Source organism: Prionailurus bengalensis, chromosome D4 (assembly GCF_016509475.1).
Source record: "Prionailurus bengalensis isolate Pbe53 chromosome D4, Fcat_Pben_1.1_paternal_pri, whole genome shotgun sequence".
NCBI lineage: Eukaryota > Metazoa > Chordata > Mammalia > Carnivora > Felidae > Prionailurus > Prionailurus bengalensis.
In genome coordinates, this window is record NC_057359.1 from 22,772,007 (window position 1) to 22,795,811 (window position 23,805).

Sequence of the window (23,805 nt, forward strand, 5' to 3'; positions counted from 1 at the left end):
CTGGATGGGTCTAATCTCAAACACCGACACCCCATGTAACCACTAGAAAAGACAAAAGGGGAGGTGACACGCTACTTGCAGCCATCACCCCTCATGGGCACTTAGCCAAATGGACTCACAGACCTGCTGCAGGTACTTAGAGACAAGGCAGACAGAACTGCAGTTCAAGGAGTCAGGACACCATGCTGGATAAAGGCTGCCAGTCAAGGTCTTATCCCCACAAAAGCCATACAGGGTAGAAGGTATTATCCATCTATAGATGGTGACACCAAAGGAGGTTAAGTGACTGTACAGGGTCATAAGGCTACAGAGTGGTAGCACCAAGCGTCCTACTTAAGTCCATTTGATCCTAGACCTATGCTCTGTCCAAGGTAACACAAGGCAAATGGTCTTAGAAAGATGAGCACAGAACACCATGAAGTTGGGCAGCCAGTACTCGGATGGAAGCGGACATACAATCATGCAGGGTTTGTTTTGTTTTGTTTTAAATTACACTTGGCCAATCATTTTTTTATTTTTCAATCAAAAAGCAACTGGGGCACCCGGGTGGCTCATCAAAAAGCAACCGGGCAGTTGGTGAAGCGTCTGACTCTTGATTTCAGCTCAGGTCATGATCTCATGGCTGTGAGACGGAGCCCCAAGTCATGCTCCATGCTGTGTGTGGAGCCTGCTTTAGATTTTCTCTTCCTCTCTCAAAAAAACAAGAACAACAACAAACAAACAAAAACCATCTTTCTTTGGGAGTAGAGAAACACTGGCTGAGCAAAAGTACAAGGGAACTTCCTGGGGTGAAAGAGAAAACTTGCACTGTGAAAGTAGTGTGGGGTACAGGGTATGTGCACACACCAAAGTGATCTATATGTGTAAGATAGGTGCAATTCACGAGCACCAGGGTGGCTCAGTCAGTTAAGCATTCAACTCTTGATTTTGCCTCAGGTCATGATCTCATGGTCCCTAAGTGTGAGACCCAAGTCAGGCTCTGCACTGAGAGCAGGGAGCCTGCTTGGGATTCTCCCCATCTCCCTCTCTCTCTGCCCCTCCTGCTCTCTCTAAGATAAATAAATAAACCTTAAACAACAACAACAACAAAAAAAGATTGGTGTGGGTCACCTGGGTGGCTCTGTCAGTTGAGCATCCAACTTTGGCTCAGATGATCATGATCTCACAGTTCATGAGTTTGAGCCCCTCATCGGGCTTGATGCTGTCAGCACTGAGCCCACTTGGGATCCTGTGTCCCTGGTTCTCTCTGCCCCTCACTGACTCACTCTCTCTCAAAAAATAAATAAACACTTTTTTAATTAAAAAAAAAAAAAAGATTGGTGAAATTTAGAACAATATAAAATATACCTCAATTTTTTAAAAAGCCCATATGTACAAATATATATGTATCTACGTGATCTATATTAATTACATGTGACATAAACCCATTAAAAGATCACACTAATTATCTGGAAACTAATCTCAATGAAATCAATTATTATTATAGCAAGTAGAAGAAAAGTTCTTAGTGCCAAACTCCCCAAATAATACAAGGAAAGGTGATCTTGAAGAGTCCTTGAATCATTTTCCCTGCCTTCAGGAAGACGTTAACTATTCCAAAAACTGTTGTCATCTAAAAACCTATCTTGTTTTGAGCATTTTTAACAGAATTCTAAATTGGAAAAAGAAAAAAAATCTTCTAAAATTTTTTTTTAATGTTTATTTATTTTTGAGAGAGACAGAGACAGAATGTGAGTGGGTTAGAGGGAGAGAGAGAGGGAGACACCGAATGTGAAGCAGGCTCCAGGCTCTGAGCTGTCAGCACAGAGCCTGATGTGGGGCCCGAACTCACAAGCTGTGAGATCATGACCTGAACTGAAGTCGGACGCTCAACCGACTGAGCCACCCACGTGCCCCAAAGAAAAAAAAATCTTTTGAGGAAGACTGCTTACATCATGGAGACTGTCCTGATGTAAAAAATAAATAAATTTAATTGATTAAATAAAAAAAAAAAAAATCAAGGCCTCCAGTAAGTTTCCCTTCCCACCTGTTTTCTAAAGCACAAGTGAGCTGTGTCAAACCAAATAAACACTGTACCTATTAAGATCTCTGCATTATTAAACACTTTCTATTGCTACAAGAACGTAACTTGTTTAATAGCAAAAGAGCTTATAAAAAGCAAAATTCAGGAATCAGGGTTGCAATTATTCCACCAATTATCAAATACGCTATCAGTGAAACTGTTGAAAAAAAAAGTATGGCCAAACTATTTCAATAGTTTCTCCAAATATCAAGTATCAAAGAGACTTATCTTTCTTAAATACCAGTAATCTGTAAGTTAAAGGCAGGAGCTATCTGTAGTGGAAAAGATTTAAAATTCAGTGGTTTTTGTCAGGTACAAGAACTAAGTTTGCTACGCTGCTGAGAAATGGGCATCATTAATTCACTCAACAAGGACACAAAAAATTGAACCTCTCTCGTCCTCCTCCAAGACCGTCCAGAGTCCCAGGGCACAAGCTGAGCCTACCTTAGAAGCTTGGTGTCCTTGAGAAGATTTCACTTTTTCCAGGTTTGCTAAAGAGAAATGTCTTTAGCCCTGCCAAGCAAGCAGTAAGCCCCCTTGATTGTACCTTAAAGGGAATGAGAATGTTTCGGCTCATTTGCATTTTAAAGGCTACTCTTTCATGATCTTTCACACTTGTAATAGATGTCTAAACCGTTAAATTACTATTTCTTTTCTTAGCCTGAAAGTCGATGCAGACGAAGAGCGTGGCCTCTCCCATTGTTCTTCATCCTGAGTCGTTCCTGAACAATACTGACAGCTGCTATCAAACCGGGCTGCATTTACTCTGTGCGCAGCTGCTGCTTGTAGGAACAGACAGCCTCCCGGAGCCTCCTCCCCTCTGGGGAGACAGGTTGACACACTGCATGTTCAATGAAGGGGTGCAAAGGTCCACTGAATTGTCAACCCAATTTTATGCTACTTCAATTTTCCGGGACGTGCACAATTCCTTTCAAGCAAAAATCAAGCATATGCCAGAGCATGAAACTTACGGTTGCAGGATAATTATTGATCACTACGAACTTTAAAAGAGCCTTCTGACATAAATTAATATACTGAGCCAAAAATTACAATTATAAAAAACTGCACATGCTGGAGACATGCAATTGGCATTAAGTCTTGTGCTAGGCCCAATTCACTGATTTGAGTTATTGTTGCTAGCTATCAGAGCTAATCTGCCTTTATAATCTCAACAACATGTTTCCTGGATGAAAGCCATTCATAAAATTAGCGATTCATCTGCCCTTCTACAGCAACCTGCTATTTTTATTTTCTGATTCAATTCAAAGTGGGTATTACCTATAAACATCTGGTTAATACAATTTCCTCCTTTCTAATGTGTAGGACTGGGCAGTGCCTTTGAGAATTTGTAGGTACGAGGATGATATGTAAAAATTGAGAGACTATCAGAAAACAAACATGTTCCACAAAGTTTAACTGGGTACTTGAGAACTGCTTTGCATATGTTTTTCTTTAATCAAAACAGGCTTTTCCATCCTCATTCATTTGGGTTAAAAAATTTCTGTGCTCGAGCTACAAGTACAATTTGCTATTAGTCTTTGCTAATCAAACACAGTACATGCAAAAGTACCAGCGAATATTTGATTTGATCTCTGAAATAAAGCAATTCATTACACAAGAAAAGGGTACAGAAGGCAGCCGACAAATGCAGATGTAATTGTGTTTTTTGTTGAAATGTGATTAGAGAACCCACTAAGTAACAGTCAAAAATGTGATCTAAAGGGGGAGAAAGGCAGAGCCTGGGTCTGGGGGAAAGAGGAGGAGGGGAGAATTGTTTATGCAGAGCTAAGCTGTCAAGTGTAATAAAGCAGCTTGAATAAAATTTAAGCTGAAAATCCACTGAAGCTCCCCATTTTGGGGAGGAAAAAGCTATTAAAAGGAAATGAAGGTCACCCTCCCAGTTTATTTCACCTAATTGACTGCCAATAGCTTACCACAGGCAACCCGACTGCAGATCCGCAATTGAGAAACTGATGAAAGGAGAGTTTTCAAGCTGAGGCTCATTCTTTAATCCTCCTTGGCTCTTATGTTTTTTCTCCATCTCCAGTTGGGATGTAATTTTAAACCCTGATGGATTAACTGGTTCCATTGTCTGTGGCCGTCATTGGACTATGGCACTCTTAATCCGTACAGCAGCATGTCTAATTATCATTACAAAGTGTCTGAGGGAACTATAAAGACCAGCAGGGCATCTTCTCACAAGCAATTAACATAAATTGATAAATGAGTGATTTGAATCCGCTCAAGGCAGTCACATATGAATAAAATCAGAAAGGATGGTCCCTTGTTTCAGCTACTTCTCTGGCTTAGTCTGGAAGGGCAGCAAACATGAGAACCGTCCAGGGTCCTGCAGTGGCGGGGGAAGGGCTCATGCAGGGGATGGACCGCATGGTCCACTGGGCTCATTAATGCAGAGCAAATGACCTGTGATTGACAAGCAGTCGCCAGCATGGAGTGCTAACTGAACTCAAGGCAGGAGAGCAGAAACCTGGTGAAAGGCTAGAGAGCACTGGGGCAGACAATTATCACTTCTTCAACGGCAAGAGAGCGCTCTTTTCATTGGGGTGCCACTTAAAAATTCATGAAGGAGGCACAAGAAAGGGAAAGAGCTGTTACATTGGGTCTAATACCCTAGATGACCAAAGAAGGGATAATTCTGAGACCTGTCTTGACCTCTCTGTGATCCAAAGGTATTAAAAAAAGGTATAAAAAAAGCCAGAAGTAAGGGAAGTATATACAACTCTAACCTGAAGCTCTGATTTAACTAATAGAGCAAGGGTGATTTAAGTGTCAGAGGATACACGGCACTTATGTTCCCATTGAAAAGCAGGTATTTCTTCCCCTCCTCAACATGCTGTTATCACCTTCCTTATGCTCCTCTGTATTTCCCCTACACACCTTGCCATACCTAAGCCCCCCTCCCCCACACTTATCAAACAGGCCAATGTTAAACCACATAACACCATACAGATAGGTAGACAGATTAAGCCATCAAATTAATAAGAAATGAAAGCTGGTTATACACACTGTAGGAGGTAGACCTGGAAGGCCACGTACCCCGATGATGGCATTCAACTCTGCCATGGTCACCTGTTTGGCACGCTCGACGGCCTGGGCCACCTGTTGTTGATGCTTCGAAAACAAAGAGAAGAAAAAGTGTTAGCAAAGAACTTCACTGTACCTTCCAACAACAACAAAAACACAAAGGCACATGCAATGCAGATCAAGGAGAATATGGATTCAAATGTGAAGGTTCTCAAGCACTTACTGCTATTTCACAGAACACAAGTACAGCAGGAAAAGGAAAACAGAGAAGGGCACTTCCCTATTTCTAACCAACACTAGTCCCTGCTTAACTTCAGATGGGAATTTGGGGCTTGGAATGATAGAAAAGTCAAAAAGGACATCCAAACTGATAACCCGAAGCCTTAGAAAATCAACAGTACGGGATTCGGAAGATCACCCTGGCCTGCAAAAGGGGTTTGTTGTAAGTTTGAACAGGTAAAGTTTACAGCTAGTTTAAAACCCCCATTTCTATACTGAAAATTTAAACGTGAAACCTTCGATTACTTCTCTGGCCAACAAATCTCAACCCACCAGCAGTTTTTGGGAACTCTGGGAATTCCTCTCCTTCTTTAGCCTTTAGATTTTTCATCCTCCTGAGGGGAAAATGAAGGACCCCCCACCCCCCTCAACAATTAGTTCACACACTGGAAACCTCCCAGCTCCACCCACAAATAAAAACAAAGCCACATCTTTGTTCTGGGAAGCATGAGACTTCAGCAGAAACCAGGATTACTCAAGTCTAACAACATGATGCCAAAGGTTAACAAATCGAACTTGTAACATCAAGTAGATGTTTTAGGCAGGAAAAGGCAGAGGGGTGCTATCCAGCAAGGAACAGCAGATACCGACAAGAACAGACACCCAGTATTCTAGCTGCAGGCCCAAAAAGCTTTTACAGCTTTTCTGTCTCAAGACACATGCATCCTGTACACACTTAAAACAGTTTAGCATTTATCGGCATGTATCCGAAAGTAAAGTAAACTTGAAGAGTATGAACATCCGCTTCCTCCGTGGACAGCGTGAAGTCAACCTGACTTGAGGTACAAGGACCGACCAATGAGATACCTGCTTTCATGGTCAAGTCAACCCTGATGGAACTATTCTGAAAACGCAGCAAAGGAAAAGCTCTCTAGAGGAAGGACACTTGAATCAGCAGCAGCTACCAGGCTTATACTACTCGTCAAAGAAAAGAAAAGCTGTTCTGTTTGATCGTCATTTTGCAGTCTTCCACAGGAAAAAAAAATTAATTTGGGGTTGAGCTATTGTCACCACTTTTACAGTGTGCCCTCAGATCTGTGAGATGGAATAGCAGGGGGTTTACACACTTCAGCTGTAACAGATGTTCTTCACACTTGTTCCTTGTGATAAAATTAACATCTTAAAACTAGCTAATTTGCAAACAGAGAAGCAACATAATTGCACTTTAACAGCTGAACAGTTTTACTTACTTCCTGAGACAGAAATGGAATGACTTGTGCACAAATTGTATTCAATCTCTTGGCGATTTCAGTCTATAAAGACAAAGCCAGATAAATGTTTAGTATACTTCATAATCAGTTCAGAAAGATAAAACTTCATGCCCAACACTTGAGCCCTCCACTACCTCACTCTCAAGGGCATAAAACTGGCTTTTCCCGGCCTGTGCTGCTAATATTTATCTGGAGATAAACAGCAGATATTAATCCCACTTGCAAAGTAAGACATAACCACACGCTTTATTGGTCACTTAAAGAAAAGATAATGGGTAGTTTAATTGAGTTGGGAAATCTGCATGGTTTAAGGCTGTATGATCCTTTAACCTGGTGATTGCCAAGCCCCTTGTACGCTTATTCAATTATGGTGTACCACCACACATTTACACTGTTACAGCAAGTTTATTCCTAGGCGTCAGAGGCCAGCGGGGCAGGGGCACGGTCAAACACCATCTAGCTTTCAAGACAAAGTCGAGAGCGAGAGAGAAGAAAGGAGCCCACAGACCTCCTTCCTGCTTGTCCCAACTCTTTTTTTTTTTTTTTTAATGTTTATTTATTTTTGAGAGAGAGAGAGAACACAAGCAGGAGAGGAGCAGAGAGAGAGGGAGACACAGAATCTGAAGCAGGCTCCAGGCTCTGAGCTGTCACCACAAAGCCCGACGTGGGGCTCAAACTCATGAACTGTGAGATTGTGACCTGAGCCGAGGTCAGATGCTCAACCCACTGAGCCACCCGGGTGCCCCCTTGCTTGTCCCACCTGTTATACAACTCATATTTGACTTCAACGTTAGTAGCCTTCACTGAGTCTCGCTGTCTCAAACAAGCCAAGAAAAACATTGTTGAAACAGAACCCAAGTCCAACATGAGGGTCATATTGAGATGTTCTAGGTATTTGTCAAGTTTGCCCACAATTCAGCATCGAATGCAAACACCTCCCTGACAGAGGCCAAGGGTCAGCTGAACATAACAAAATGTGTCCTGAGTGTCTGTGGCACAGACTATTGTAAAGAAAGCGGAAGTCCCTGCCTCAAGTCCAAATCCACAGCAGTCCCTCTGCTCTAAGGAACAAACTGGCCAAGAGAAGAAATAAAGGTGCTCTGCTTCCAGCCTAGGGGAGAATCTACCTGCCCACCCCACCTCCAACATCCTCCAGCATTGCAAAGCAGCTATGCTTTCTTCAAACTCTGAAGAACCAGTTCCGCTTGGAAAAAAAAAAAAAAAAGTCATCTTAAAAGAGTCCCAGCGTTGACCTTATTTATTTCATCATTTTCTGTCAATGCTTACTAATGCCACCTCTATTACCGAATTAGGCAATGAAAAGGAACATGAGGAGAAGAAAATTATGAAGTGCACAGACCATGCCCTTGAGAAAGCGAGAATGGAATAAGTAAGATGAAGTAGAAAACTCGGGAACTGTGTAATCAAGTACATTAAAAAGAGCTGCCTTTGTCCTCCAAGATGATTCCAGTTAAATGAGCAACAAGGCCTTTGGTTTTATGGGATGGGATTTAGGCCAACCCAACCATTCTCCCTGACCACCAATGAGATAGGGTTACATACAGACCTTGCCTTGGAAGAAAGGGGGAAATGACTAGCACAGAGAGCAAACCCGTGACCTTGCTTTAACCAGCGGGGCAAACAGATCTATGCAAAAAGGCTGAAGCTGTACCAGGTGCAAAAACAGAACTGGGTGAGCCCCACCCAGCTCGTTTGATCACAGCCACACACTCAAGCTAACTCAAGGTCATGGTTCTCCTCGAAAGTATGGGCGGGCTTCCCTTTCTTTCACAACAGGGTTCTGCACTATATGTTTGGGTACGTGTGAAGGAGTAGGGATGCCCTTTGTGGACTTGTAGGTCGTCAGCTTCCACTCCATACATTCCAACAGTATTCTGTATTTTCCCCTTCTCAAAATTTCTCCTAAGATTTTCCACTTTTAGAGATGATATATGCTCACTTTGAGCATACACAGGCACACACACAGCTGTATATACAGAAATAAAAAAGAAAGTTAAAATAACCTTAAGTCTATCATCCATGATTAGTTAACATTTTGGTGATTCTGGAAAGCATCATTCCAGACTTTCATTATATATGTGCACACAAGCCCAGAGGGGAAACAGCTACTTCTACACGAAGAGGTCCCATTATAAACACTGCTTTTCCATAATATGTTATGTCTAGGAAAAAAAAAACGTATATGGGTACCTTTCCACTCAATGAATACACATATGACGGGCGCCTGGGGGGCTCAGCCGGTTGAGCATCTGACTACTGATTTCGGCTCAGGTCATGATCTCACGGTTTGTGTTGGACTCTTCGCTGACAGTTCAGGGGGTGGGGTGGGGGAGTCCTGCTTGGGATTCTCTCTCCCTCTCTCTCTGCCCCTCCCCTGCTTGTATGTGCTCGCTGGCACTGTCTCTCAAAATAAATAAATGAACTTAAAAAAACAAAAAAAAAGAACACCATCCACTATACAAGCATGCTAGTGTTTAAGCACTCCTGGTATCTGTAGATATTCATACTTCACTTAATTTTCCGTAATTACAAACTCTGTGTGGAATAAAAAGGCATCGCTAGAAGTGAAACTGCTAGGTCAAAGTGTATACATATTTTACATTGTAATGCATGCTGATAAAGTACCCAGCAGAGAAGGTTACAATTTACAGTATCATTGGTCTATGAGGGGGCTTGTTCTCCTACCCAATGTCAATATTGGGTTTTGTTGACCTTTTTAAAATCTTTATCCACCTAGTAGATTTTAAAAAATGACCTTATTTTTTTTTTAATTTTTTTTTCAACGTTTATTTATTTTTGGGACAGAGAGAGACAGAGCATGAACGGGGGAGGGGCAGAGAGAGAGGGAGACACAGAATCGGAAACAGGCTCCAGGCTCTGAGCCATCAGCCCAGAGCCTGACGCGGGGCTCGAACTCATGGGCCGCGAGATCGTGACCTGGCTGAAGTCGGGCGCTTAACCGACTGCGCCACCCAGGTGCCCCAAAATGACCTTATTTTTATTTGCATTAGATTCTCCCTTAAGTTAAACATCTTTTCATATTATTTATTGATCCACATTATATGTCCTTTTCTCTATTTTTCCTTTGGTGTTTCTTCATCGCTTTTTGTAATACTCCTTTCCATATGACAAATATTGACCCTTTCCCATAGTTTTTCCAGCTTGCCACTTGTCTTTCAACCTTGCTTACTATGGATTTTTTTGCCGTAAGTAACTTTAAATTTTTATGTGGTCACAATAAAGAATTTTTTCCTGTGTTCCTGGCTTTCATGCCAGGGTTAGAACACCCCAAAATTATAGAAGCCATTCTTAATTTTCTTCTAGGGCTGTTAATGGAATTTATTTTGTTTAAGAAGATGTAATTTGTAATAATAATTATATGTGTTATTACATAAAATGGCTTTAAGGGAGAACTAAACTTAATTGCCAGGGGACAGTTAAGACTCTGAATGGAATGAACTCACGAACCTTTAATAATATCAAAGTTACTAAACACAAAAGGAGAAAAGTACAGATTAAAGCAGAGACAATATAAATTAGGGGAGAGTAGGTAAGAACGAAAACAGAAGAAGGTTAAAGATCAAAGCTCAAACCAATGAAGAAACATCAAAAGCCATACCATCTGCCCCAGGAATTCACAATAAATGATCTGGAGAAAGAATGGAAATAAGAAAAACAGAGGAGGTTCTTATCCCAGCTGTCCCCTCCTCCGCCAGGTCTCAAAGCCCTCATCTTAAACTATCCTCTGACACGTGAGCTGGATTTTGAGGCACGAAGCTAAATTCAGATCTCACCTCTGACTTATCGACATTCCTCCAGCTGCCCTGGTTCTCCACAAAGAGAGTACCTACCCTCCCGAGGATGCCACTTGTTTCCCTGATAGCATGCTCTGGGCGTTCTAAAATACCCCCCACCCCCACCCCAGGACGGTTTCATAAACATTCTTCCCAGCCCTTAAATAAAACAGTGTGGATGATAGCATAAAAACTGACAATAATTCTTCAGTATTACCTCTTGCCTGAATGCAAGGATATTCTGATAAGACCTTTCATTTAGCACAAATTAACAAGGTGCAGTTTTCCACTTGTGCTTCTAATTCCTGACCACAGAGTTTGCAATCAGGTTAAGCTGGACGCGTGACCCTGCTTCAGCAGGGATTGAGAAAGTTCTGTGACTCTTTCAAGACTGCCTTCTACGTCTTCCGAGGGCTGGACAACTCCGGGGGTGGGGGGGGACCTGAAGGGGGGGAACCTGAAGGCTAACCATATTTTCCACCTAGAAATCCTTCTCCTGCCCAAAGCTGAAGATTATATTCAGTCCCTGCTAATAGTCATAACGCTTATAAATAAACTTTCCCTGTGCTTGTATTTCTGACACCACATAAGGCAACAACATTAAGTCAGCGTTCAAGAGCTTTCCCCAAACCAGATTTGCAAGGAAACTTAGTGCCAGAAGCTTAACCAGCAGGTGAAAGGCTCCAGTATCAAGCCTTATTTCATGAATAGCTGCCACACTGAAGCAGCAAGCAGGAAGCAGGAATCCAAACTGCCTGTCCAGAAAGATCTTCAATTCTCCTTGTCAATGCCAACTCCCCATACTGATTTGCTTATAACAAGGTTGGCTCTCCTAATCCAAAAACTTGGGTTTGCATCTCAGCAAATGAGTAGGAGGTGTCCTCAGGGAAGTCACTTCAACTGCTGGGCCCCAGGTCTCTGCCAACCTACTTTAGTGTTTCATCAGAATCAAGTGAGCAAATATGTCAACTATAGCTACACTACTACAAAGTGCTATGCTCTTGGGGCACCCAGGTGGCTCAGTTGATTAAGCATCTGACTTCGGCTCAGGTCACGATCTCACAGTTTATGAGTTCAAGCCCTGCATCGGGCTCTCTGCTGTCAGCACAGAACCCGCTTCAGAGCCTCTGTCTTTCTGCCCCTCCCCCACTTGCTCTCTGTCTCTCTCAAAATAAACTTGAAGGAAAAAAAAAAAAAAGACAAAGTGTTAATACTCTTATCCCGACTCTTGAAGGCCTGTCTCAAATCCAGTCAGAAGCTGCCCCATAACACCAAAAACACTTGTCTAGGCCCTTCAAGATCTTCCACAGCATTTACTGTCTGTGGAAACTAAGTTTTACCAAACTAAGCCTCTATGTCAATTTATTTTTTAATTTTTTTTTAATTTATTCATTTTTGAGAGGCAGAGCATGAGTGGAGGAGGGCCAGAGAGACAGGGGAAACACTGGAGCAGGCCCCAGGCTCTGAGCTGTCAGCAGAGCCTGATGCAGGGCTCGAACTCACAAGACATGAAATCACGACCTGAGCAGAAAGGTGGAAGCTTAATCGATTGAGCCACCCAGGCGCCCCAAGCCTCTGTTTAAAATCACATTTACATAAAGCTTCTGCACAGTTTCCTACCAGTTTCTTACTTTTTCTGGCATTAAAGTCTTCTCCGTGCAAGATGGGAAGCATGAGAACAAGACATCCACTGAACAGGGACACAGCTCCTCACCATACCTGCCCCACCAACACTGACCACACGGTATACATTCAACACACTTTGAAAGGAATGTTTCACTAAAACTAAAATGGAATCTCCACACACCTTAAACTCAATGACCAAGATGCAACCAGATGTGTCTAAACAGTGTTTGAATAAGGCTTTGTTCACATGAAGAAATCATATCTAAGCAAGGAGAAGATCCACGTACATGTATTTTTTGACTGAGTTAAATATGGTCAAATACCTCCAAGGCCAGCTATGAACCAAACCCTGGAGTATTTTTGCGGGGCTTTTGAGCTGAACACATATTCTTCCAGGCATCTGAACTTAAAAGTTGTAGGATCTTATGATTCCGAAGAGCTCGGCTCTCCAGTTTTTCATACTCCTTATACCTTCCATCTACTTACTAGCCTGAAGAGTCCACTCCCCAACGTCTGCCCATTTCTCCACTACACAGAGTAATACAGAATGAGTGTTGTCTGAAGCACAAAACAGGGCGAAGACTGCTTAAGAATAATTGTCCATGGGTCTCCAAGCAATCCAATGAATGGCACCTTGCCCAAAGTCTGCTTAGGGAGGGGAAACTCCACCACCATTAAATTGCAAATTGAAGGATCATAAAAAATGCTGCTTGTGCTGAGGGCTGGCAAACTGATCTTTTGGTTTCCTTGAACCAAGTGGGAAGCCAAGAGAAAAACACAGTAAAGTGTTGGTAAGAAGTGTCTGGCAACAGATAAACGGGCAAGAACATGAAAACAAAGCATACAAAAAAAGGAATAAATAATCTCTAAATCCCTTATGACTGGAAGTTTCTGAGTCTGTGAATTGACAACCTGAAATACAGAAAAAAAAAAAAACCCACAAAAAACAGTTCAATCTCACTGACAACCAAGGTGGGTCATTCTGCACCAGTTAAGTTAGTTTATTAAAAAAAAAAAGAATTAATAAAACCCAACAATGATGAGTCCTCTGGGAAGCCAGAACAATCAAACATTACTGATGACAGAGTAAATTGGTATAGTCGTCTTGGAAAGAACTCGGCAATGTGTTTCAAGAGCATGAAATTATTCAAACCCTTTGGTAAAGCTTCCCACAGCTAAGAATTTATCCTAAGGAAATAGTTCAGATGAAAAGCATTCCATGCATGAAGCTGTTCACTGCGGCACTCGCTTCAAAGCAAAAGAGAAAAAGCCAGGTAAAGATATAAGAGCAGTTCAACACATCACAACCATCTGCAGAGTTTTTGAAAAACTTAACATTTGCCCTCCTGATATATCAGTTGTCTAATACTAGGAGAATGTTTAAATATACTACATCAACCCAAAGGCATGGCTAGCAACCATTAAAGTCATTTTTATGGATAATGATGCTTAAATGGCCAACACATTTACTAGGTGAAGCAGGAGGGGAAGAACAAAGATGTGGTGTTAGGCTGCCTATTTAAAAAAAAAAAAAAAATACGCATGTGGCCAAGCACTGTAATTTGATACCCAAAATAAAAACAGTAATTATGCTGGGGTGGCAGGGTTATCTGTAACTTTTTTCCCCCTCCAGTGGCCTTGGGAACACCACCCTTGATTTACTGTTTAAGTGTATGATTACATGGGGAAGGGAGAAAAGAATGGTCAGACCCACTCACTACTCCTGTGACTGACAAGTGGCACTGACTTAAACCCTGAAACCCTTTGGGTGTGCCCAGCCTCTTACAACCCTCTTATCACACATGGAAAAACCAATGTCTAAAGGAAATGATTGGCCCAGGATCATAAAGCAAGATTAGAAACCACTTTCTCTGCCTAGTCCTTTCTCTAAGAAGTAGAAGTGGGAAATAGGGACACACTCAAAACCGGAAACAAAGCTGATGAACTCAGCCTTGTTTGCTAAGCAATACAGCCAAACAGGACCACAGCAGCTCAAAGCCAAGAGCGTGTTATTCCTCAGCCAACAATGGTACCACAACAAGTGGCCCCAGTCTGTCACTGATACGGCAGAAGTGCTCTGCAAGGCAGAGCACGAATTTCATAAGGGACCTCCGTTAATAAATTGCAAATAAAGAGTAGCCGCCCCACTCTCTGCATTTTCATCCTCCCCTTCACAGGCAGAGAGAATCAGTGCGTCAGACCTAACATCAGACAATCTAGCTCCACCGTAAAGCAAACTCCACAAAAACACATCCACGAATACATTTCTATAATCCTAAAGATGACATCTGATATACCTAAGAAAAATTCAAGATGTTTGAATAAAAACTGCGTACCTAAAATGATATATGCAAAACACTGTAAATAATCTTTCAATACTCTGCCCTGTCCTTTACAGGAGGAGAAAGGCTCCTTGCCTGGAGACCTTCTTCAGAAGGTCGGCTATTTAGCAGACCTCCACATGCCATCCCAGCATGATGGCACCTTGCTTCACAGGTACGCTAATGGAAAGATAATTTTATCTTATATTCTAATGAATCAGAGTAGCTTTCTGTTTAAAATATAAATACGTAGATAAATGACTAACCACATTTTGGGGAAATCCAAATGGAAAGGGTCTGGTGTCTCTTTGAGGTTTTAATGGTTTAACGAGGTTGTCAGTGGTTTTCAAACTTAAGGGTGCAGTGAGATCACATGAAAGCCTTGTTAAAACACAGATGACTGTGTGCCCACCCCCCCCCCACCCCCAGACTGAGTCCAGAGGTCTGCAGCCCAAGCATCTGCATTTCTAACAAGTTCCCAGATGATCTGCAGCTATTGGACCAGGAACCCACGCTGAAAACATGGTCCACCAGGACAGTGGCCGCAGCGACAACTGCTTAGTGCACAAGCAGGGTCGACCCTCTCACACCTGTCAATCTGTACAGGTTCCCAGAGAGAAGGGGCTGAAAGGTTAGCAAAACCTGTCTGGGGTCAGAAACAAGCAGGTAGGGAGGTCAGGCCCATCTCTCCCCCAAGGCCTTGCCACAAGCCACGGAGCCCTTCTCCACTCAATTTTACCAAATTAGAGCAAGGCAGGAACACAACCGGGGGGGGGGGGGGGGGGGGGGGGCGGGGGTAGGAGCACATTTGCCTACTGTGGGAAACCTCAAACAATATTCATTTAAATGATTCCATCCCTGGCAATGTAGTCTCGCCCCTGCTTAAACCCTATGATTAAAACAAAACAAAGAGTACCAGATGACAGAAACCCTTTAGTGGCTCAATTAATCAGAACAGAAGTCACCAATTACTGGCAGATAATAACTTTTATGTCCTACCTCCCCCTCATTTGGCAGCTCCTACCGTGTTCTAAACCTGAGCCCTTTCCAACTGGGCGCATACTCCATCCTCCCCCCTCCCCATCTTTCACACTCCCGGCTCCTCTGAAAACAAGGAGGGGTTAAAAGGAAGGGGAGAGGGAAAAAAACCCCTGCTGAAGGCTGCTGGGGCTGAGATAGCAACACTAATTGCTCCCATTCTCTGGCTCCTCGTGAGGCAGATTGTAGGGGCCTGCATCTCCGGAGAAAGCTCTCAGCAGAGCAACTCAAGTGCCCTTAATTGTTTATGTTCTTAATGCAGAGCCTCTTGAATGCATTCATTTTTAATAGCAGGCTTGAGTGTGGGGCCCATCAAAGAATGACAAAGCAACTCTATTCATTGGTTCTCTGTCCTGCAATGATGGTCTTTTGATTTATTTGCAAATGACAAGCCTGGCAGGCCCCACTTGAGGGCTGCCCTCATTTTTTTTTTTTTGTAAGAATTCAGTTGCATTTTCCAAGATGAAGTTGAGTCTGCAACACTGTGTATTTGTGTAAAAATTTTCCCCCTTCAGTTCCTTCTAATTAATGACTTAAATGTTTTGACCCAACTGTTGCCAAGCAGAGCATTTGGGCTTTAATTTGTCATTTTGGTAAAGATGCATCCTTGACAAAAGCATCGCAGCTGTTTCAGGGCTCAAACAGCACATTTCCATTATTCAGAAACCCTTGTTACGGAGTTCAGCAAGTGCTGCTCACATGAAATAGTACGGACTTGTCCCGTGATGGAAAAAGACAGCTTTTGGTGGCCCTTAAAGGAAAATGCACTGCTATGCCACAGAAGGTTTTCAAGATACATTCCGTGGGGTGAGTCACAGAACACGACCATGAAGTCACCACCTATTGTTCTCGCTCTGGAAAGAGAACAAGCCTCTCCTGGAACGCACCCAGAGCAAGCCCACACCTTTCACCCTCTTCACGGGTCTTAGTCATTAGGGAACTCATGAGAAATTAGATAATATCATACAATAGCAGGGTTAGTGGGAGGAAAAGCAGACTACATCATCCTGGCACGAAGGCTAAAATTACAATTACGAAAATAAAACATGCCTATGTAAAGACAAAGACTGCACAGGAATATGCAAAAATCCAGTTACCTCTGAAAATGGGGTTTAGGAGGCTGTTCTTTTTCAAAAATTGTTAACATTATTTTCCTCCCAAAAGAATGTAGTAACACCTACCTTTTAGAACTGTGTAACCTGTCTTTGGTTGGTACTGACTTCCAACCGTCTACAATCACCATCTCCACGTCTTCCGTCACGACAAAGCAAACAACCAGTGCACATTAACTGTATAAAGCCCTAGCCATCATTATTAGCTTTACCATTAACCATTGCCTCGTTTCCCACATCTTGTTTGGAGATCACTGAATAAATAGTTGGGCACTGAGTATTTCCCTAAACAGGTTGGAATCTTTAGCCAATCCAGATAGTGGGAAAGGAAATTCCAGCCCCAGGGGTTCCCAAACTTTAAAAAGCATGCTGCAGATGAATGACCCACACACATGCATGACGGCTGCTATTCTTCTTCCAAAGCAACTTCTTAGGGAAAGAAAGGAGCTACCCTACTGGGAGGCCTAGCCCATCAGTGCCATGTGGCATGGCAGCAGAATGGCCACAAGTTAGATACAGGTGTGTGATGGTGAGCACCCAGGCAAAGCCTTCAGAGCCCCAAATTCAGTCTCAACTGGGAAGTCCCACCCCTGGGCTTTATTCCTCACAGGCTGAGCTACTGGAAAGGTGGTCCTTTGGGAAGGAAGACAAGGTTCTGGCCTTTCCCAGTTGGAACCTGGGAATCTCTTTCCAATCCACAATCGAAGAAGCCCACAAAGCTCCAGAATGCAGCAAGTATGGGGGGCAGGGGGAGCCATCACAGGCTGGGAGCCACTGAGGTAGAAAAAGAACCTGCGCACAGTGAAATCAACAGTCAAGAAACAAATTATTTTCTTGAAAAGCATCTTAGATCATGATTAAAATGAAATGTGGGATGCTGGTGAAAATTTCCAACGCATACTCCTTTTGCAAAAGTTTTTAAATATTTAGAAGAGGGTAAGTACAAGGATTCTAGATGACAGACTTCACTAGTGTATTAAAGATTCACAGAGTATTTACTCAGCAATGCAAGTGGAGGCAAACAGGAATATCATTTTAAATATAAATTAAATTACTAAAAAAAAAACAAAAAAAAAACCAACAAAAAACAACCCTGACCATAGCATCACAATGCCATCTGTGGAAAAATCTAAGCAACAAAAAAATTACCAACTCTTCAAAACAACAAACAAGCCACTTTGGGAGTAGGGGTGCTGCATGAGAGATATTTTATTCAGGGTTACATGGATTGACCAAAAATATATACAATTAAAAGCATGTCAAAGAAAAACCCGGAGTCCCCTTATACTGAGTTGTCACGCCAACTTGTAATTTGAAAATGAACCAGCGTTATGATGTCACTGTGTTGTCTAAGCTATACTGAGGAAGCATTACATAGAAGGGGGAACAATCAGGGCCATGAATGTGAAAACAAGTTATAAGCCACAGGCCACCAGAAGTCACTACTCCTGTAACTCACCAGTTCTTTTACAAATGGACAAATCAATTTATATGCTTATGTGTGTTTTTAGAAAGCATCCCAGATACCCTTTCATTCATTATGTGGGTTTGGGACATGTCAATTCTTGTTTCCCAGAGCAGCAGAAACCAAACGGAACCCTGTATTCTGTTACACTGGTTCCCACCAGGCTGGGCTGCCTCAATAATGCTGAGCTCCTTCTGGAAGAACAGAATAGACTTCCTGCCATTTGGACTGTGAAACAGTAATCCACCAGGGAATAAAGGTCAATGTTGCACTTTTGGTCATTACTGAATCATTTGAGATGATCTGTGGTGAGGATGAGAGGAAAATCGAAGGCTGAGAGAACACTGCAAATGGCCTGACCTCAGACCAATTTTCATCTCCATCTGTCTAATAGACATGTGGATAAAAGGCCCTCCCCTCCCTCCTTCTGGGCCACTCGGCTGTTTCCAAATCCGCAGCACAAGCCAGGAACCAGTTAAACAATACATTAATGAGGGGAAATAACCTCCTAAGCCCCAGACCGACGCTTACTCAGGTTTTAGGCCATCGGCTAAAGTTTGGAAGGCAATTTTCCAGTCTGCACGCAGCACTGCAAAGTAGAAATTTTAACGAATACGGAGAATCCTCTGCAGTGCAGGGGCATGTGCCAAAATCTCCTTGTTTGTACATGCAAATATATGCATACTTACACCTCCACCCCCACCAAAAGACATCCACACGATTTCTATTACATCTGCGAGCACACACACACAAAGAGGGAACAGCAGTAGTTCCAGAAACTGCATGCTGCTATGAAATAAATCTTTTTTTTCCAAGTGTCCAATTAATGCTGCTTAATCATTATTAAGGCATTTCAATCCTTAAATACAAAATATTTCTGGGAACGCAGACCCTAATTATCATTTAGGCCATGGAATAAACATTAATATCCTGACTTTATACTAATACCCACCCCTCCCACCCCCTCCCCGCTTCACTGGTTTGGCGGAGCTCCTTTTTTAAGGTAACGTTGCACCATATATAAGTTTAGGCCCCCACAGTATATCAATGTCAAACAACATCGTGTCAAGCTAAGATTCAATTCAGGTAAGTGCCACTGCCAAATTTTCTTGTTCCCAGACGGGCTTTAAGATTATTTTATTGCTTAAAATTTAATTTGTTCCAACTCGTGTCTCCATGACAACGTTGGCTAACCCTGCAAATCATTTGGGTAATTGGATATCTTATCTTTCTATTGCTCTCAAATCGAATGATTCTGCTAGAATTGTAACAGCCAATCAAATTTACAGTCCTCCTGAGTAATAGACTTGGAAAAGTAGCCACATTCATCTCCTCTTTACAGCCATATTAACCAGTATGCGACAAACAGTAGAATCTGGTCTTCAAACTATACTCCAAATTATAAATGGTGTCAATACCAATATTCTCACAGTGCAAAGTCTACTCAAAAGCTCCTTCTCTTTTATACTGTTTTAATTTGAGAAGCAACAATTGGGATTCATTCCACACAAACCCTGAGCAATTTCAGTACTTGGAAGGAAACTGACAAGAGTAATTCCACAAGCTAATCAGAAAAAATAAAAATAAAAATCACAGCTTTTTGGAGGTATCTGACCTTGTGATAAAATAATAACCAAAACAATGGCTACACAAGATTCTATCAGTGCACTGACATTGATCTGTCTGGGCTCTTTAGGTGGGTAAGCCATATTTGATGCATTAGTCAAGAATAAGAATGAATACAGAATTCAACAACTAGCTCAAAAATCTCTGTACCCTTAGAGAAAGCCAAACATGTAGTCAAAATGTGACACCTTTCTGTACTTCAGTTAATGTACAAATATTACAGCATCTTGGGTAAGTCTATTATGGAATACAGATCTCTTAGGAGATTCAAAAGTCAACAATTCCCCTCTTGAGTTAGTGGTATGCTTCTGGCCTTTGGTCAGCTAAGAAGTACAGAAGCTGGACACATTTCAGCGATCCAATTCCAATCTTCTGGGTAGCTGTGCAAGGAGACCGGCTCTGCAGGCAGGAGCTCGTGGCCCAAGCACTGTAAAAGAGCCAGCGGCTCACAAATGGAAAAGGCTCCAGAACCCAAGCCAACTGGCAGGCTGAATGGGTTGTGGAGAACCTCGTGCTTCCCCTGCAGATATTCAGGACTTCAGGACTGCTTCTCTCAAGCTCAACACAGAGATAGCAACATGGGGCTTCTCAGGACACAGATGTCAGCAGGTGGCCGAGCCTTGAATTAAGTGTGAGAGCAGGTAATGGCACAACTGGAACACAATTTGAGCAGTGCTCTCCTCTATCCCACTTATGATGATGTCCAGTTTCTACTGCATCGTGCCTGGCAGTAAGAGCCAACAGCCTAATCTTCCACTGTGTCTAATCCCAATGGCCCTGCTTTCCCTCCTGTGTTTTTTTTTCCTGCTTCCCCAAATACCAGCATATAAGCAGCAGCTATGAAGGTGACAGTCCACAAAAATCCCAAGCCCAAGGAGTACGTGGAGAAAATAACATAAGTGTCTACTCAAGCTGAAAGGACACTGGTCTGTATATATACCTCACCAAGGCTGGTGACTTTTTCCTTCTCAAACCGAGCAACAACTGAACCTGGTAATCCTAATCTCCCTTTTTTTTTTAAGGATGACAAAATCTCTCTTCCAACTAAGAGATGAACTTTCACACTACATTAAAAAAATTTTTAAAAAAATGAAGCTCTCATCCTTTTTTTTCCCCCAAAACTCACTTCCACAAAATAAACCAAATCCTCTCTGTTCCTCCTCCATCCCCTTAAATGAAAAAAACTCCACATAACTCTATTCTCAATGGTAGCTGTATTAAATACTTAAGACCATTGCCTTGCAAGGAGACATTTTGCTGCTTAGCCTAAATAAGGCATTTTAATTCCTCTAGATTCCTTAGACAACAGAGGTTACCAATGGGTGACTTAAAACAAAACAAAACAAAACAAAACAAAAACATTTCCTTTTGAGCCTAAAGATAAATTCTTCTGATCTTAGAAGGAAACAAATAAAAACCTTTGTAATTTTTTATTTGAGGGGAAATAATGAGAAGTGAATGATTCAGATATAGGGAGGAAGGAAGCTGTTGGGCTTTGGAAAAACAAGATGGGAGCATGGCCTAGAATTCCAACAACAGGGTATAGTTTCAAAGCGACCAATAATATATTTAGATAATCAATTTCAAGAACAAGTGTTCTTCCCTCAAAGTGTCCAAGTGCCAGGCACCAATGTAATTGCTCCCATGTGAGAAACTCACTCCCGACAACTAACCTACATGGAGTAGGCACTGTTCCCATCCCCTACGCCACTAGCCTTCCTTCTCTTTTGTAAGCAGGAATAATAACCACACAAAAGGAGGCTGGGAGGACTTATACATAGCTCCTAGGGTACATGGGCACTCAATGGATGGGGGCCATGACTGCTCACTCTGATGTCCCAAATCAGCTTACTCTACAACAATCAGCCCGAGATGCTGACTTCTGAAATCCAAAGCGCTGAAAAAGACAACTAGGAACCGAGTGGGCACCTGTAGCTGCAGGCTGCTTGGACACCGGATACCCTTCCTCCATCCCAGTGGCCCAACCTTCCTTCTCTCCATTCCAGACCAAGATGCAGATCAATGTTAAGACCTCCTTTCCTAAACTGAACTCAACCTTTTTATTTTCACTCACTAATCCATAGAAGCCTTTCAAATGGCACAAATAAAGGCGGCTGCATTTTGTGCTCTAAATCAATTTTCTCCCCAGCCATCAACTAGATGTTCCCGCACAGAGAAAGAACAGCCCTTCCCTTCTAATTCAAAAATCCATACTGCCATTGCCCTTGCAAACTGCTAAACAAGCAGTATCGGCAAGTCACTTGTGTTCTGTAATATATTTACTGCAAATCCCAACGGCTTGCCTCCTAATGCAGTTTTCTATTGTGTCTGTGCGTGTCAATACACTGGCTGGTCACCTTACTTGTAAGAGGCTCTGACCGGCTGTTTGCTCAAGGCATCAAAAAGGCGCCTACGGGAGACAAAGGCTGTGCTCCTGGAGGGCCCAGCCTTGGAGAGCCTCCTCCTTATGCTGGGGTCCTCAAAGAGGTTTGTTTTTTGGCACTTCATATCCCTGCACCACCCATGGCCTCTGAGGCCAACTTAAACTCTCTAATAGGACAGTTTCCAGTCATACAAAGTTCAAAATCAGAGTCCTTTAGCACAATTATTTCCTGGTTTCCTACCTAAGGACGCTCAAACTATTCCCCACTGCAAACATGCTGATGGCACCTTAAAGGTACATTACGGAAGACTAAAAAGTAGGAAGGCTTGGGGAGAAAGGGAGTCTGGCTTTTCTGTTAAGTGCAAATCTCTGCTTCCAGGTGACAGCTGAAAAAGAAAGCACCCTAACACCATATAATGGTGGATCCCCCTAATACAACCAGGCCAAAACACAAAGGGTGAGTCCAGGAGAAAGTACTATAAAATGTTGTAAACACCTGTTGAGATGGAAATCTTAAAATGTACCTGGAGAAAAGCCCTTCTTCATCTACCAGTCTAAAACAGGGTAGGTAGCTAAAGAAATGCCTGGCCCTCCAACAAATCCTTCCAAGTTTTCCAGAGTTTTTTGCTTATCTACTGGGGAGAGGGGAGCAAAAGCTCTTTGTAAGGTATGCGACAGGCAAATAACACAAAATGTTAATTTATAGACTCCTGGGATCATACAAGTGGGGATAGCATGGGTGTTCACTCTGTATTTCCTTCCTCTTTTCTGTATATTTGAAATTCTCCAGGGGCACCTGGATGATTCATTCAGTTAAGCATCTAACTTCATGAGTTTGAGCCCTGCATCAGGCTCTCTGCTGTCAGCGCAGAACCCGCTTTGGATCATGACCCCTCTGTCTCTGCCCCTCCCCCACTTGTGTGCACACTCGCTTTCTCTCTCTCAAAAATAAACATGAAAAAAAAGGAAATTCTCAATAAAATGTTTGGTGGGTGAAGGAACCATGCAACGGCCAAAAGTAAATCATCAAGGGGTATGATCATTATTATTAAATCTGGCAACTAAGGCAAGTTAAATGCCTTTATACTTAATGCATTACAAGCAACTAATCCACAACTCTATTTAGGGGCTGTGGTCATCCTGAAGAGACACACAGGGGCTTCAGGGACAGAGATGCACACACACACTCAGTTCACACAGAAACCCAGTCCTCGGCCACACACTACTTCTGTTTTCGCTGTCTTTTCTTCAGTACAAACCCAAATATATCACTATAATGAAACTCCCCACTACAAAGCCTCTGGATGTGTGCCTGAGTAGCTCAGTGGGTTAAGTGTCTGACTTCAAATAGGTCATGATCATGCAGTTTGTGAGTTCAAGCCCTGCATCGGGCTTTGTGCTGACAGTTCAGCCTGGAGCCTGGAGGCTACTTCAGATTCTGTGTCTCCCTCTCTGCCCCTCCCCCACTTGTGCTGTCTCTCTTTCTCTCTCTCTCTCTCTCTCTCTCAAAAATAAATAAACATTAAAAAAAATTTTTTTAAAAAGCCTCTGGATATTCTGACCATAAATCACTTTTCCAAAAGAAAAACAACTGAGCAAAAGTGGTTATGTGAGAACTAAAGTCCTGTAAAACATCTAGTGATATCAAACAGACTTCATTCTTTTTTTTTTTTTTTTTATGTTTATTTATGAGAGAGAGAGTGCAGGCAGAGCTGGGACAGGGAGAGGAAGACACAGAATCCAAAGCAGACTCTAGGCTCTGAGCTGTCAGCACAGACCCCGACGTGGGGCTCAAACCCACAGACTATGAGATCAGGACCGG

General features: G+C 42.5%; 1 protein-coding gene across 7 annotated transcripts in view; it reads right to left on the minus strand.

The window, feature by feature from the left end:
* TLE1 (TLE family member 1, transcriptional corepressor) overlaps positions 1–23,805 on the minus strand; it is a 91,336-nt gene that overhangs the window by 54,658 nt on the left and 12,873 nt on the right. For 4 of the 7 annotated variants that reach the window (XM_043566792.1, XM_043566788.1, XM_043566787.1 and 1 more), the window contains 2 exons: positions 6,577–6,639; positions 5,090–5,194 (listed from right to left, as the gene is read on the minus strand). The exons of 1 other annotated variant lie outside the window; for it this stretch is intronic. In XM_043566792.1, the coding sequence (XP_043422727.1) occupies positions 5,090–5,194; positions 6,577–6,639 (168 nt within the window). The remainder of the gene's footprint in view (positions 1–5,089; positions 5,195–6,576; positions 6,640–23,805) is intronic. 2 more of the 7 variants (XM_043566790.1, XM_043566789.1) reach the window with 1 other exon arrangement.